This window comes from Grammomys surdaster, unplaced genomic scaffold (genome assembly GCF_004785775.1).
Source record: "Grammomys surdaster isolate TR1022 unplaced genomic scaffold, NIH_TR_1.0 145, whole genome shotgun sequence".
Taxonomy (NCBI): domain Eukaryota; kingdom Metazoa; phylum Chordata; class Mammalia; order Rodentia; family Muridae; genus Grammomys; species Grammomys surdaster.
The window spans coordinates 240,660-256,536 of NW_021604603.1; the positions used below are offsets into that span (position 1 = coordinate 240,660).

Sequence of the window (15,877 nt, forward strand, 5' to 3'; positions counted from 1 at the left end):
AGAAATGTACATCTGGAGTAAGTGATAAGAACTGCCAAGAGAAATGTGGAGGATTTTCTCAGAACTGTTGACAAATTGATTAAAGTAAGTATTATAGAACTTAGTGATTGGGCATTTCTTTTTCCAAAGAGGGAAACAAAATGAGTCCTTGTTAGCTCTACTCTCTGAAAATGCCAGAATGGCTCAGATAAAGACTGGCTTGGGTCTCACATTGGGTTCAGGTACTAGAGCATCCAGGAAACCCTGATGAAGGATAGTTATTCCTTCTCACTAACCTCTGAAATGGCAGGATTCAGATTCCTTGGTTTCTAGTTGATGATTCTGGTTTTCTAGGTTACCTAAATTATAACTTCTTGATCAGCAATACCTACTCACAGCATCAATCTCATTGAGGATCTTCCACTGCTCATAGGTCACGCCCAGAGACTCAGCGGTCTGAATTGTCCTCTTCAACTGACTCGTCCACACTTTGAGGTCCTGGATCTCCTGTTCCTCCAGAAACTTCTTCAGAGCCTGAGCAAACTGGGGTTTGGAAATAAAAGCTAAACAAAGAAAACATACCACACCACACATGCAATACACAAAGAGACTACTAGGCATGGCCAAACTATAAACCGAAGAGGAAGTAAAATTCAATTAGAGCCCTATGCACTCTCATCACAAACAGTGCCCAAAATTTTTCTGATAGCTGAATGATCACACCAGAAAAGGTCTCCAATGACCCAAACATTAATCCAGAGCTAGGAACAGTAAGCAGAGAACATCTTTAGCACTTGCCTGGCTATGTGAAACCCCTGCCTAAGCCCAAATGGGATTTAAGCAGGAGGGATAAAACAGATGACCTCCAGCATGCCCTTCTAACTCTAAGCTTAGGAAATCCAGTCTGCTGGCTAACTACTCACCTGCTTTCCTCGCAATGAAAGGCCAGAGTCACCTCCAATCTTTCCCAAAAGGTTGAACTCGCTCTCTCCATGCCGGCAAAGGTAGATGGTACGAGGATGGACATGGATATTCATCAGGTAGTAGACAATCTTACTCTGGATGTAGTCCTGAACTCTGTTGACCAGAAATCTCTGGCCTACATTTATTACCTTTATGAAAGAAAGATCCCTGGGACAGGGGAGAAGGAAATTTCATGGTAAGAAAATCTCAAAGTAGGAATGAGGTGGGCAGGGAGCAAGGCTGTCAGCGCCTGCAGTTAGGAGGCTAAGGTAGGAGGGGCTCCAGTCTGACACTCTCACTATGAAGGAGACAAGTCTGGGGAGAATGATTTGATACTGGCTTGTAGGACCTCATCAGCTCTTCCCCTCTCTCCCATCACTGGCACATTTATGGAACCTAATGCTAAGAGACAGTGCATCTCCAAACCAAGATGGCATATAATTTCTTGAACTTCCAGCAAGAATGTACTATTTCTTCGGTGTCCAACCTGTGCCATGCAGCATACCTGAGTGTGGAAAGCAATTTCAGGCTTTCTAGGGACTAGACTAAGTGACCTAAAGATTTTGCTAAACTCAAAATTTTGTGAGCTATCTGGGCTCCCATAACATAGTCAAAATCTAGACAGAACATGGCAACTCAGGGGGAGGAGAGGAGAGGACAAGCCACATGCTGCAAGGGTGCCTGCTGTACCCTCTGACACCTGGTCAACCTTTCTCAAAGACACTGCTGCAAACTATTTGCTTTATAGCCACAGGGTTTTTCTTAAATTTAAAGTAATAAGAGCTTATTCAAAATAATAAAAGGTACAATAAGGTAACTCACCTTTGACCTACTACCAGAGATAAAACTCTCTATATAAACATACATACAATAAACATAAATATCCCTCTAGAATGCTTTCCTACACAGGACTTAGAGCAAAGACATCTCTTTATGTCATATCTGGGGCAGTGCCTTTCAGCCATTTATTATGGAAATGTTTCTAAATACTTCTACTCTGTGAAATCCATTTGAAGAAAATGAAAAAAAAGTTCAAAACATTAATGAGATGACTGCAGTGATTTAAGACTGTGCTGAGCATAATAGTTAGATGATTCCATTTGCTTGTCTACAATGTCCTATTAAATGCCCTAAATGCTGCTTTTGGTCATCAGCTTGAATGGACTAAGCAATGCCTAGGAAACCAGGGAAACATACCCTCTGGGTATGTCTGTGATGGTGTTTCCACAGAAGACTAAATGAAGGACACTCCACTGTGGACAGCATCATCTCATGGCCTAGAAGGTCATGGGCTGAATAAAAGGAGAAAATGGAGCTAGGCATGGAGCCTCACACCTGTAATCTCAGCACTTAGGAGGCAGAGGCAGAACTGCCCTGAGTTCAAGGTTATCCTAGGAAACACTGAGATCTTGAATCAAAAAAGAGGGGTAGAGGGAAGAGAAAGCTGGATGAGCACAACTTTTCTGCTACCTGAGCCTCTGAGATATGAGCAAGCAGTAGCCTCTCACCACTGTGCTTGGAGGAAGACAGGCCTGCTCCTGTCATTTCCCTGCCAAGGTTGCTGTATCTGCTAAGCACTGAGCCAAAACAAACTTCTCCTGAGTAACTTATCTCAATGTTATGTCACAATGGGGAGAAAACTGGTGAATATAACACTGTTTCATCAAGATATAACTGTATACCCAGTCATCCCAGCACTATAGAGGTGAAAGCAGAAGGGTCAGGAGTTCAAGGTCATCCTGTTATACAATTAGTTAAAGGCCAGTATGGATTCCTTGACACTCTATCTCAAAAACACAAAACAAAACACATTTCTTAGTGTAATGTTCCCACATGTCTCCATGCATATACTCTTTCTTCAGCATGGACTTAACATTTACTATACCTCATACCAGGCAAATCAATCTGTATTCTATGGCTCACTGTCATGAGATACTATCACAGTCATGATGGCTAACACTGATCAGACATTTCTCCTTGAGCCAAGGCAAATTTTAAAATTGATTAAAACTGATGACACATCTCCAAGGGCTATCCTATAGCATTCTAGTTCTGATTTGCTAAATCTGGAGCAGTGGTTCTCAACTAAAGATGATTTGGGCCCCTAAGAGACATTTGGTAATGTCTGAAAACATTTCAGTCATCACAGCGTGGATCTGTTCCTGGCACCAAGTAGACAGAGGCCAGGGAGACTGCTAGCATATTAGAATACACAGAGTAGCCCCTGCAACAAAGAATCCATAGTTCAAAATGTCAATAATGCTTAGATGGAAAGCCTTGCCCAGGGCAGTGGTTCTCAACCTTCCTAATGTTGCAACTCTTTAATACAGTTCCTCATGTTATGGTGACCCCCACGTATAGAGTTATCTTCATTGCTACTTCAATAACTGTAATTTTGTTATTGTTACAAATCATAATGTAAATATCTGACATGCAGATATCTGATATGTGATCCCTGTGAAAGGGTCATTCAACTCCCAAAGGGATCAGGACCCACATATTAAGAATTGCTGCTCTAGAAAATAGAGAAGAAAAACTGATAAGAAAATATGGTTAAGCATGGTTAAGTAAAATACATGACTCACATAAATATCTGTGCTGGCTACTTTTATGTCAACTTAACACAAACTTAGGTCATCTCAAAGGAGAATTTAAAAAAAATTCTTAATTGAGAAAAATGCTTCCATAAAAATCAGGCTATAAGCAAGCTGTAGCGCATTTTCTTAATTAGTGATCAGTGGGGCAGGGCCCAGCCCATTGTGGGTGGGGCCATCCCTGGCTGATGCTCCTGGATTCTATAAGAAAGCAGGCTGAGCAAGCCCTGGGGAGCAAGCCTCTCTGTGGCCTCTGCATCAGCTCCTGCCTCCAGACTCCTGCCCTGTTTGAGTTCCTGTCCTGACTCCCCACAATGATAGACGATGTGGAAGTCCAAGCCAGATAAACTCTCTCCTCCCCAACTTGCTTTTGGTCACGGTGTTTCATCACAGCAATAGTAACTCTAACTAAGACAATATCACAATAAAAATTCTGTTCTATGAAATGATACAAATATCACAGGCTTAGATCACCAGAAGAAATTAGATATCAAAAGAGAGAAAGTCAATTCTCCTTCTGCCTCAACCCTCAGATCACAGTGTTAAACCTTACTTATCATAGTTGTCTGGGTCAAGGGGCTGGTAAGTGACCTTGTAGCACTCAATTCTCTTCAGGAAGTCCTCCATCACATTCTCCCTATTCCTTTCGGGGTAGTCAGGGCTTGACACTTTTACCTCCTGAAATCACAGGAACATAAAGGCGTGGTCAGAGTTCTGTTCTTAAGAGCGAGCCCTCCTACAAACAGCCTCTTCTAAAGAACAGAGAAAGAAGTCTGTGAAGCAGCTTTTCACTAGAGCACTGGCATTCCCCAGTCACTGAACACTCTCATCCTGTCCTGTGACACTGGCAACCAAGAAAGGGAAGACATGGGGAGTCATGTGCCTGCCTTTGGCCAAAGGACAGAGGGAGTTAAGCAGCTAATGCTGCTTCAGCCTGGATTCCTTTATATATCTGCCTGTGAATACAGAATGAACTCTAATTTCCCCCCTGTTGCTACTCAGAATAGGGTATGTGACCCAGTATTTGACTCAGGAATCATTGCCTCTTCCTCAAATAAGACAACTACAGTTCCTATGATGTAAGGGCTCCTCTAGGAGAGCATACAAAATGCCTACTTGGCAAACGACAAAACACGTTATCCCATGTACTGTCCAGTGATCTGTCCATAAGACTCAGTAGTACAATACTCAATGCTGATCAGAACATTAGACAACTGAAGAATAAATGACCTTCCTACGAGGTGGCTGGGCAGGAAAAAGAAGTCTAATCTGATGCAGTACTTAGGTCTCAATGTCAGGTAATATCAGAACACAAAGCCAGGATTCTCACAACCTAAGCTGTCCCCCATTCAACAACTCATTTTTACTGTATTCCTCAAAGGCCCAGATTCTTTTCCCACAGGAAGTATAAAAGTATAAAGGCATAAAATGCTCTCAAGTAAAGATCTCTATGACAGTAAGCCTGTCTGTTTCCTTCTTTTCCTACTCAGAGTCAACACACACACACACACAGAGAGAGAGAGAGAGAGAGAGAGAGAGAGAGAGAGAGAGAGAGAGAGAGAGAGAGAGAGAGACTGGCTGACTGGCTGACAGACTGATGACGACAGGGATGACACTCACCAGAATATTGGCAGCAATGACATCAGGATCATCACAGACAGATTCCACGAAGAATACCTGGGCATGCAGAGAAGGCATGACAAACCCGTCAAAACTGCCAGGTTGTTAACAGAAGCACATGCCCATCTACTCCACCCAGTACCACATCTTTAGGATCTGCTTCATAAAGTGGCCTTCAAGGCCTCTTCATTTAAAAACATGTTAACCATACCTTCTAGCTCTAAAATATACAGGCTAACTAAAGGTCAAAGAAAGGATCTAAAAGAAACCTCTCAAGGATTAGGCATATGCCCTGAGAGGACAAACTCAGATGTCTAAATCTTGAACTTGGCAGAGTCAGGTTCTACATTCCTATCTCTCCACCTTGATCCCCCCTTCACTCCTCTTTTCCTCCAGCACAGAGTTAGAACCCACCTTGAAGGCATTCTGCTTGGCAAAGTTCAAAATCATGTCCCTCCTCTCCCGAGTGGTATTGGTGGCATCAAACACCTAGACAGAAAATACACAAAGTAAATGAATCAGAAGAAAAAATGAGAGATCACCCAAGGCTGACTCTAGATGGGGCTGAGTAGTCAGGATGCTGGAAGAGTGGACATGAAGAAACAAAGGAGACAAGGCTTACCGCAATCTGCCCACTCTCTTCAGTAAAATAGGCCTTAACATCTTCCAGTGCCACCAGGGCACACTGTCTGACATGAGAACAAAGGAAATCAGTGAAAAGAGCTAAGATCAAACAAGGCCAGAGACAAACACAATTGTAGGAATCACTTCACACTCAGTATCTTTCTGGTTGTAATGTTTGCCCTAACTAAATCTTTCAATTTTTTCACGGAGTTCATATACCATCCTACAACATTCCCCCTGTCCAATTCATAGGACTTATATCTCTTTAGGCATCACATAAAATCATCTTCCAGAGTCCTGCCTGCTACCCACCCAACCTAAGCTGGTCTTTCAATCTAATAACTTCCCTTAAAATCTCCTCAAGATATTTCCTAAGAAAAACAGGACCCTAACACATTCAATCTCACAATTGCCTAAAAACAGCTGATTTAAGTCAGGCCCTTTAAAAAAAAAGACTCACTTTCGGATCTTCATAGCCTCTTCATTATCATGTCGAAAGAAGTCATAAGACTGATAGGACTTGACTGCTTCACGTCGATATACCCCAAGGTTAAACACTGCAGCAAAAACAATACAATGGCCCCACTAAAGGAGACTTCTTGGCCTAACAGAGTGGCCAGTGGGATGGAAAAAGGACCATGTATGTTGGAAACAATACCAAATTAAGAAAACTTGGGTTAAAGTCCTGGCTTCTGAGGAGAGCTGAGGGTCTACCTCCTCAACTACTGTTTCACAAGAACACTATTAAGGCTCAAAAACATGACAAGGGTTTTGAGACACCACCTCCTCATTTAATTCTGAATACTTTTACCAAAGGTATTTCATCAAAACTAGGATGGTCTGCCTGGGCCTGGAGGAGACAAGTCTAGGGACAGGAAACACATTCAACAAATAAAGAATTAATCTTCATTTTTTGTCAAAAATATTACATGACCTTGATGCTAAGAAGACTAAGTCTCTCAGAGACCTGTGGGGCCCATAACTAATCAACTCCCCAAGGAATGGCCTGTACCTACCTTTGGTGGGTACTCCAATCCAGTTGAGGTAGCGTGTTAGTTTCTTGGACACATAAGTTTTACCCCGGGCTGGCAAGCCAATCATAACAATGAGTGTTGGGGAGTTGGTCATATAGGAAGCCCATGCTAAAAAAAAACAGGAAACAGGTAGAGCTAAAAAATGACGACATGGCTCATGAGGGTTATACACTAGATCAGAAGCTTCATAGTCATCAACTATTTTAATCCTCATAAACCTAGAGGGCAAAGGTCCAGGAAGGGTAAGAAGGCAAACTGAGGCTTTATTTAGTATATCCTCTTGAAACAGAGTTAAAGAGTCATGTAGATGTCCATAAAGTACCCACATCAAGGCATTTCTTTCCCAGGTCTTTAGAGAGATTCCCAGGATGAAAAGAAATAGTATGCAGGATTAGGAAGAGAGAGAAAGCCTAGTAACACTGTAGCTATGGTTCTACTTACCCCAAATGGGCTGACTTTAAAAGAGATCCCAGAATTTTTCCCTTGAGGACCCACCCATCCCTCCAGAACCTCAGACAAGATTTTGATCATCTTTCCAAAAAAACCTTGCCTCAAACTATTTTGGCAACAGCACTCAGGTCATGAGCTCCTCCTTTACTTTAATTTCTAAACTACAGTGATATTTGGTCAGCAAAGCCTACAGGGTAAAAGTTTGACTAGACTTGATAAAGGTTCAGGATCAAACACAAGGGCATGGGGGCTTGCCTGCCTCAATAGCTCATATAAAAACAAGATGACTGATGAGCAAGACAGTTGTCTTACTTACCTTTCTATAGTAACTAACTTATTTCAGGAATGTTCATTTACAAATTTAAGTTTCACTGGATTGTGGGCTTAGACTGCTAGTGACTTCTACAACACACAAATTAGTCAAGTGTCAACCCAGCATTGGAAGCATATCCACGATTCCCAGACAGTTTTTCTCCCAACAAGAGGCCTTTTCAGTGTGCTAAAGGAACTGGTTCCTCCCTGTCCATGCCGCCACAAAGCAGTAGTAAAGAAAAGACCTGCATTTGTGCCTGATCACCTCTTTCTTGAAGTCAAGACCCAAACTGAGGTTATCCAGGAGTGCTCAAGCTGAAGGCTCTCTCCATGGAGAAAGACTATACACAGACAACAAAGGGCAAAAATATACCCTAAGCTTCTTCTTCCTGGCACCCTTTTGCAAAAGGGCCATCACCATGTGCCAGGAGGGTGAAGAGAACACTACTGAGGTTTAGCATCTCTAAAGCTGCAGTGAAGCTGCTCTCACTGAGCCAGAAACAAAGGCATCAGGGCATTTCACATACATGCACACTACGAAGGGTCTTCCTTCTCCAAAGACCTGAAATCATTATATCATATGCATTGCTGCTGTGACACCTCCCCTTCTGTAGGGAACATGAGAAGAAAAAAGCTAAAAAGAAGATGTGGTCCACTACAGTTTGGAAGGAGAAAGGCACCCACCTACAAGATACTCACAAAAAGTTCTTTAAAACCCACATTTCAGAACCAACTGGGCTGTTCCCTGCTTTAAGAAGCATACTTCAATCTCTTTAGGCTGTTTGCTTCACTTTGCTAAATAAACTTCTGTTTGAGCATTCTATTAAATGTCTCTTGACTGGATTCCTTCCTTCAAAAAGAACTAAGAGATCACTTACCGAGAGTCCAACCCCCATTGCATGGGAGATAGTGTTGACTCAGGACAAGGAGCTCTACCAAGACAGGTAAAGGAGCAGCTAAGCAATTTTCATCTCTATCTAAACAAGGAGCTTAGAGATGAGTAAACAACACCATACAGCCTCTGTGGCCTAAGTCACTGAGCACTGACCCCTTAGCAGGCAAACAACCCTACCAGGCATCAGGCTGGAGTAGTAAAACCCCTGAGTCTTCATGTTCCCCAGCTTAATGCATACTCCTCTGGATGTGCAATGATTTGGCACATCAGCTGTACTTAAAGGCCTCTCTGCCACATCTTCCAGCTCATTAGTCACTTTCCCCAAAGGTGCTGTTTCCCTCCTCAGTGTTTAGAACAAATGCATGCTTAGCAGCTGCTCTAAAAGAAACCAAGGAGTGGCTGCTCTATGCTTACCATACTGGACAAAGAAAGCTAAGTACAAAAGAAAACACAGGGTTGTGCCACAGGCACTCCATACTCCTACTTTTCAGCACCACAGCACCAGCCTCAGTCTAGAACATGCATAGAACATACACATACACACACATACACACAAACACAAACACGCACGCACACACGCACGCACACATCTGCTATAACCAGGGCTTCACACACCTGGTATAACCATGGCTTCTCAACTTCTGGAAAAAGAGAAAGGAAAACAAAACTAAACAACACTTCCTCTCTCAAACTGCCACACTGGTAAAACAAGGAAGATGGTTTCCTATCTGTTGAAAAAGCAAAGCACCACCTAAGTTTGAATGGAGGTACTTCCTACTGATTGACCTGGTAACACAGTGACAGCATTTCTTAAAGTGGAAAACTGTTTCAACCCTGAAATTCTTTTTGTCTTCTTTATTTGAAATTAAACTGGCTTATCTAGCTTCAACTCATTTTCTCTTTATGAATTTGCTTAGTCAAAATCAGAGCTTGACAGTTTCTTTCATATAAATGGGAAAACTAAAGCCTAGGGAAGGAAAGCGATTGGCCCTCAGGACCACAAGAAAGTCAAGGTCAGGCTTCTTAACCACACTATCTCGTGACTGCTATTCAGCCTAATCTGCTGGTTCTTGGCCCTCACATTAGCACCTGACAAAAGGTCCCATGGAAAGCATGACTGTGTTCTCCATGCTTATCTGGGAGAATGTCTAGGCGAGTAATGGTTCCTGGTCTTCTCATGGCCAAGGACTTTTTCCATTATCAACATTAAATGGGCCCAGCATTTTGAAATATGCAACCCATAAGGCATGTATCATTAATATCATTTTAATTTTATTCATTAGAAGCTGCAAACCCTGATTGCCTTCTGCCATCTGACTGATAAGTATGAAATAAGCTCAGAGAACTGTAGCCACATACTAGAAAACTGGTAGTTTTTTAAGCAGTGTAGCTATAGTCAGTAATACCCAACCTCCAGCAAATAGATATCTTGAGGAACTGAAAACTCAAAGAACACATTTTCAATGTGGATGAAGATTCTACTGGGTCTATCACTCTCCTTTTACTTCTGTAAGAAAAGCTGTTGATATTAGCAGATAGAAGTACTAATGTGAAGTGTTCTGTATGATAGTGAAAAGCTTCACACAGCTATTGGCTGAAACTCACACAGTGTAGAAAGGTAAATCTGGATTTACCAACATGAAAAAAAAAAAAACAGTCCAAAGTAGAGTAAACTCTTTATAAGGAAATGGTAACAGAAGAGTGTGTATATCATAAGTACACCTATGTTTGTAATTAAACACCTAAAAGAAGTGAATCTAGCAAAGATAGGAGAGACTGGAAGGGATTTTCCCTTCCACATTTTCTTCTTGCATTAATTGAGCTTTTCTAAACCACACTGCTTTTGTATTTAGGGAAAAATACATTTGTCTTCTCCAAATCCACTAGCAATATTTTTAAAATAAATAAATAAACAAAAGTTGAGAAAGAGTGAAAGGACTTAATAAAGAAAGCATATATTTGTAGCCTGAAAGCAACAATCGAAGATTCCAGGAGCGCTAACAGCTGCAAGTCACAGAACAGGAGTGCAACGTGGAAGCTTGCCTGAGGGTTTCTGTTTCAGTTCTACTTTTCATTAAGACTGGAATCAAGCTTACATGTAAACTATTGGTAATTTAAGTTTCCTTTTGTGTCATTTTTGTGCAAAACTGTCTAATTTGAAAAATGTAGGTTATGAAAAACATTTAGGCACTGTTCAAAAAAAAAGAAAGGAAGAAAGAAAGCAAGTAAGCATATAAGACCCTCCTCTCAGTGACCTCTAGAGCCCCTCCCCTGGGTACCTTGAATGTACCCCATCCAGCACTCCCTCCTACAATCCCAACCCCGAAACAATTTAAGTCCCAAAGGCTCCTTTGAAGGGTTTGGCTCATTCACTACAGTCATCTTTTTGCCTGAGGAGAAATCAGTCACTTCTCAGATTCAGAGTTAGCAAGCAGGTGTAAAGAGCTGCAAGGAGACAGGAGTTGTGCTATAAATAAAACAACACAGGCAACCAGGGAGTCTGTAACAAGGCACAGTCTCAAAACAATGCAAATAGGGTGAGGCTGGGTTTATCAACTTAGAGAAGGTACTTACCCTGAGTGAGGTTCTTAAAAAAGGACAGGCAGCAAAGCAGAATAGGTGCCTATGAATCTGTTCTCCTTAGTAAGATGGATGAGAACAAGATGTCTATAACAATCAAACTGCCAAGTCTCTGTGCACAGCAGAGAAAAACAAACTGTAATCTCCTAAGGATCTCAAAATCTCATGGTCTAGCTGTGAAGGAAGAAAGATTAGGTACAGAAATGACATCTCAGAGTCCTTTAGTTGGGTAGAAAAAGCAGTTTTAAAAGAGTAGCGATTAGATCAAAAAACATCTGGAGCAGGGATGAGTCTAGAGATTATGATGTAAAGCTCTCGCAGAGCTCTGGAAGCAGGCAGGAACGGCTAGTTGAGTGGCTAGTCGAGAGCAAGGCAGAGCTAGAAGGGCTGTCGATAGGAACGAGCTCTTTCTGAAGTCCACTCCCACCCTTCTGCTGTCTTTCGGACTACATAGCCTAGTAACTGAAGCACACTCCTTTTAAGAGAGACACACTGGATCACAACAACTGGGTAACGATATTGTCAAATAATAGTATCTGTTCTTCACTGAAAAGATGATTCTTTACAGGGCTCTTAAATTAGGAGATGCTGGCAGCATTTAAATGTAAGTCTACTTATATGTAATGTTTCAAGGTAGATACAAAAGGTTAAGAGTCGCTTGTGAAAAACGACAGCAGCTATGTCCAACATCCATCTCAGCAGCACTTGTCTATATGTACTTATCTATTTCTCACATCATTTCTGGGAGGATTTACAGTTATGAAGTCCAGAGTGTCTCCACTTTACAATGGAGTAAACTAGGTTAAGAGTGGCAGTGTCCACCTGTAATCCAATCACTCTGGATCTAAGGCAAAAAAATGACAAGTTTAATGCCAATCTGGGTTACAGAGTGAGACATGTCAAAAGCAAGAAGGGAAGGAGAGGAGACAGTAAAAGGGCACAGAGAGAGGAGGCTTGCTTCCTTACAGAGTAAACTGAGAAAGAGAGAGCTTAAGCAAATTGTTCAAGGGTACATAGCAAGGAAACAGCAAAACCACCATTCAAACCCCAAAAGACAGACCAAAGGGACTATAATTAAGCATCATGCTCTAAGTTTACTCATGAGACAGTCTGCCTTAGGTGGCAGCTTGTTGGCCTAGCAAGAAAAGGAAACCCTAACCATAGAGATGTGCTAAGCCCAGTATTGTAACTCCATCAATCCAGCATATGCCTCATGGAAACCAGATAAAAGGCATGAAAGTAACAAGAAAGAGCGTGACACCCCATGGAACTCTGAGGTAACTGACCAGACAGATCGCACACTAACTACCTCCTTCCACCTAAGTATACACATGAGCACTTTTCCATAAAATGAGAACTGACCAGAGGTTCCCGTAGGAAGAGTGCTAGAAGGTTCCTGAGGTTTCCAGAAATATCTGAGGACCAATGCCCCAGATTTCTAAGGAAGTATACAGCCTTGCTTAGGAATGTAGAGTCAAGGGGACAAGAAATGATGCTTCATTCCCCTGCCACCATCTCTGCCATCTCTGTACATTAAAATGCTTGTGTAAAAGAATCTGCAAAACCCCAAAGCTAACCCTGTAAGAATTTCAAGCACCAGACACTGTGAGTCACATGTCAGAGCTCACTTACCTCATGGCCAGGAGGAACAGGATTTAAGTGCTAGCTCTCACCTCCAACTTGTATTTGTTTTCGGAGACAGGTCTCAAGTAACTCAGGCTTACTTTGAACTAAATATGTGTGGCTGACCACAACTTTGAACCCCTGACCCTCTGCCTCCATCTCACCAGGGTTTAGATCATGGGTGTGGGCCACCATACCTGGCTTCTGCCTTCAATGAATGCAATAAGTGTCACCTTCCAAGAACACAGTCCAAGAGGTAAAGGGATTGAGAGTGACAGCCCCAGGTTAATCCTGTACCATGACACTTGGCCATCCTATGTATAAAATAACTTGCTCTAGCTCCCCACATATCCCTAATGAAAGCAGCACGAAGCCCCAAAGACACTAAGCCTTCTAGTTTGAGACGGGGAATTGCTCACTGTGGACTTTGTCTTAAGTCCTATGCCATGTGAGACACAGGCACACGTCTCTACTCAAGAGGTTACAAGAGGAAACTTGTATGATGAGTCAGAGGGCAGCCTGGGTTACACTGCAAGTACCTAGCAAGTTGGGGTTCTGTGGTAAGATCCAGGCACAAAATAAATAAAACATAAATTGTCATGCAAAGAATTACTCTCCACCCACACAGAGCAAAAGTCTAGGATACAAATACATTTCTGGGACAAAAATCCTAAGAAGGATCAGCAGTCAGTCACTCTTTACCAGAACTCACAGCATTTCTTCCCTGCCCTGCGGAGGTTTGAGGCGCTGGGTTTATAGCTGCTGCTATCTTCTGTGGAAAATGTACTATTCCCAGACATGGTAGTTCTTCAGGAGGCACCTGGGAAGAAAGAGAGAATACAATAGAAAGAAGCGAAGGAAGGTGTCCCTAAAAACGATGCAGAGGATTAGTGTGATACAAGGAAGACCCGCTATGCAGATCCAGGTCAAACACTGTTCTTGGATAAGTCACAAGCCTGACTCCTCAGCTATCCAGTTGCACTCCAACTTTGCATTTCTTTGCTGACTTGCTTCACGGTCATACATCTCAAACCCAGCAAGCCTTCCAATAATCTTAATAAAGCAGATTTTCCTAGCATGATTACTTCATCTTATTTTACAGAATTGACAAATGAAGACAACCAACCAAAGTTGTTCGAGTTTCCTGACCTCACATTCTAGTTTTAAGAATATGGACAGAACAGAGGTGGCAATCAGTGGGGATAGATTGAGTCCACTATCAAGAAAGCAATCACAATCCAAAGGTAAAACTAAGTCTTGAAGGAGGAAGGGAGAGGAAGACAGAGGGACAGAGGGAAGGAGAGGGGGAGAAGGAAGGAGAGAGGGAAAGGGAGAGGAAGAGGGAGAGGGAGGGGAAGAGGGGAACGTGGGGAGGGAGAGGGAGAGAATGTGAATGAATTTGGGGATTGTGTTGAGAGGGACGGGGTGAAAGCACATTCTAGGAAGGAAGCACTGTAGTGGAACTGAGAGAGCCCTAGCATGTTACATTCTCTGCCGTTCTGTGCTCTCCAGCCTCTGCCCTTTCCTATCCATCCCCTAGGGCGCAGCGGAAGTAAATGACTTACTCAACATTACCTGCAAAATAAGCCTTGGGTCCCCGGTATCAACTAGGGCGAGAGAGACTGGGGCTCACTTCTCAAACCCCGATACCACGGAGCTCAAGACAAAAGATTCCATTTAAAAAAGAGACAAAGACAAAAAGGAAAACCGTGTACGGCTCCTGGCCTGACAGAGCCAATTCTGCAGTCCTCACACAGCAGCTCCGGCTCAGCGTCCCTACAGGGCTGCACGCCCAGGAGCCTCATGGGAGCTACACTTGCCGAAAGCACGAAGCACGGTCACTCTGCACCTTAACCACGCCCGCGCAACACCCCAGCCCCGCGTCCAGACCGCTCAACTATCGCTCACCCTAAGACCTGTCCTATTCGTCCTCCCCGCTGTAGACCCGGTGTCGCCACCGGAGCGCCGGGAACCAGAGCTGGCAGACAGACTGAAGAAGTCCGGGCTCGCGGAGATTGGGGCGAGTCACGTGGGGCGACTGGCCCCGCCCACCCTCGCGTCAGCCTCACCTGGAGGCACGCTGGACCAATGAAGCACCTGCAGGCCAGGGGGCGGGCTCCTGGGGTCTGGGTGGGGGGGGGGGGAACCTGTGACAACCTAAGGCTGTCAGCTCCCGAGGCAGCCGACCCAGTGGAGCTTGGTGGCATTGTTGCTTGGAAACAAATCGAGCTGAAGGCGGGGGTTCATTAAAAGCCTTACTTTTTTTTTTCTTATTCTCGCGAGACCTGTTTGGGGTGACATCTTGCGTGGGAGTGACTGGTGAAAAATGAGGGTTAACGCCTTCATTCCTGAATCTCCAGCTAGACTAGGTTCTGGGAGATTGATGTCGGCTTTTAAAGATGCCTTGCTGGCTACCAGAATGCAAGGGCTAACTACGACATATGGTCAGGATCCTGGAAGCTACGGATCCGGGAGCTTCTCAGTCACCTTCCAGGTGACTCCAAAGCAGGTTCCTTTTATTTCCTCCTGCAACCCTGGACCCAGGCTATGTTATCTGGGGTCATTCTTGAAGAGCCAAGGAGGCGAGCTGCACCCGCTCCTGGTGTAAGGGTGGAGAGGAACAGATTTGCTGTCATTGATTCACAGTCGAGGCTGTTGCAGTGGGGTTTACGTACTCCAGAACTACCTATCAAAGTTACTCCACCAGCCCACCGTTGGTGCCTGATTGACAGTCCACAGTGGGGAGGGGGACCCTAGAGTTGCTTTTACTCGTTCCTTCTTTACCGGGGAGTCAAGTCATCTTCCACACAACGCAGGTATGCGTTTTACAACCCCCCGCTTGTTAAAGCGCTGCAAACTGTCATTAGTCGGCGTTTACTGCACACCTTCTTTGGGTCAAGGCAGTCTCCGGCTCTCGGCGTTACAAAGCTGGAAACTGACTAGCTAACTGGTTAGGTCTCCTCTTCCCCGTCCTTCGTCTGTCTCTCAGCCACAACGAGGACTTCATTCCCAAGATACGAGGAATCGAACTGGAATCCGGATGACAAGAGTTAGTCCTCTTGAACACTGCCACCCCGCGAGTGAGGCAATCGCCCCAGGCACGGCTGCTGACCTCATACAGTCTTTCTGAGGTGGCAGATGGACGCTTTCCAGTTCGTCTCACAGGACTCCGGTCGTCCCGTCCAACTTGGCCTCGATGAATC

General features: G+C 43.8%; 1 protein-coding gene across 5 annotated transcripts in view; it reads right to left on the minus strand.

Annotated features, from left to right (window-relative positions):
- The window catches only part of Pfkfb2 (6-phosphofructo-2-kinase/fructose-2,6-biphosphatase 2), a 43,504-nt gene extending 27,869 nt beyond the window's left edge, over positions 1-15,635 (minus strand). For 2 of the 5 annotated variants that reach the window (XM_028764754.1, XM_028764750.1), the window contains exons 1-10: positions 14,583-14,694; positions 13,387-13,494; positions 6,797-6,922; positions 6,241-6,337; positions 5,779-5,845; positions 5,571-5,645; positions 5,157-5,213; positions 4,090-4,214; positions 903-1,110; positions 376-522 (exon numbers count right to left, since the gene is read on the minus strand). In XM_028764754.1, coding sequence (XP_028620587.1) covers positions 376-522; positions 903-1,110; positions 4,090-4,214; positions 5,157-5,213; positions 5,571-5,645; positions 5,779-5,845; positions 6,241-6,337; positions 6,797-6,922; positions 13,387-13,474 — 990 coding nt within the window. In that variant the 5' untranslated portion in view covers positions 13,475-13,494; positions 14,583-14,694. Of the gene's footprint in view, positions 1-375; positions 523-902; positions 1,111-4,089; positions 4,215-5,156; positions 5,214-5,570; positions 5,646-5,778; positions 5,846-6,240; positions 6,378-6,796; positions 6,923-13,376; positions 13,495-14,582; positions 14,695-15,559 lie in introns of those variants that run through there. The other 3 variants (XM_028764751.1, XM_028764752.1, XM_028764753.1) reach the window with 3 other exon arrangements.
- Positions 15,636-15,877: the final 242 nt, after the last annotated feature.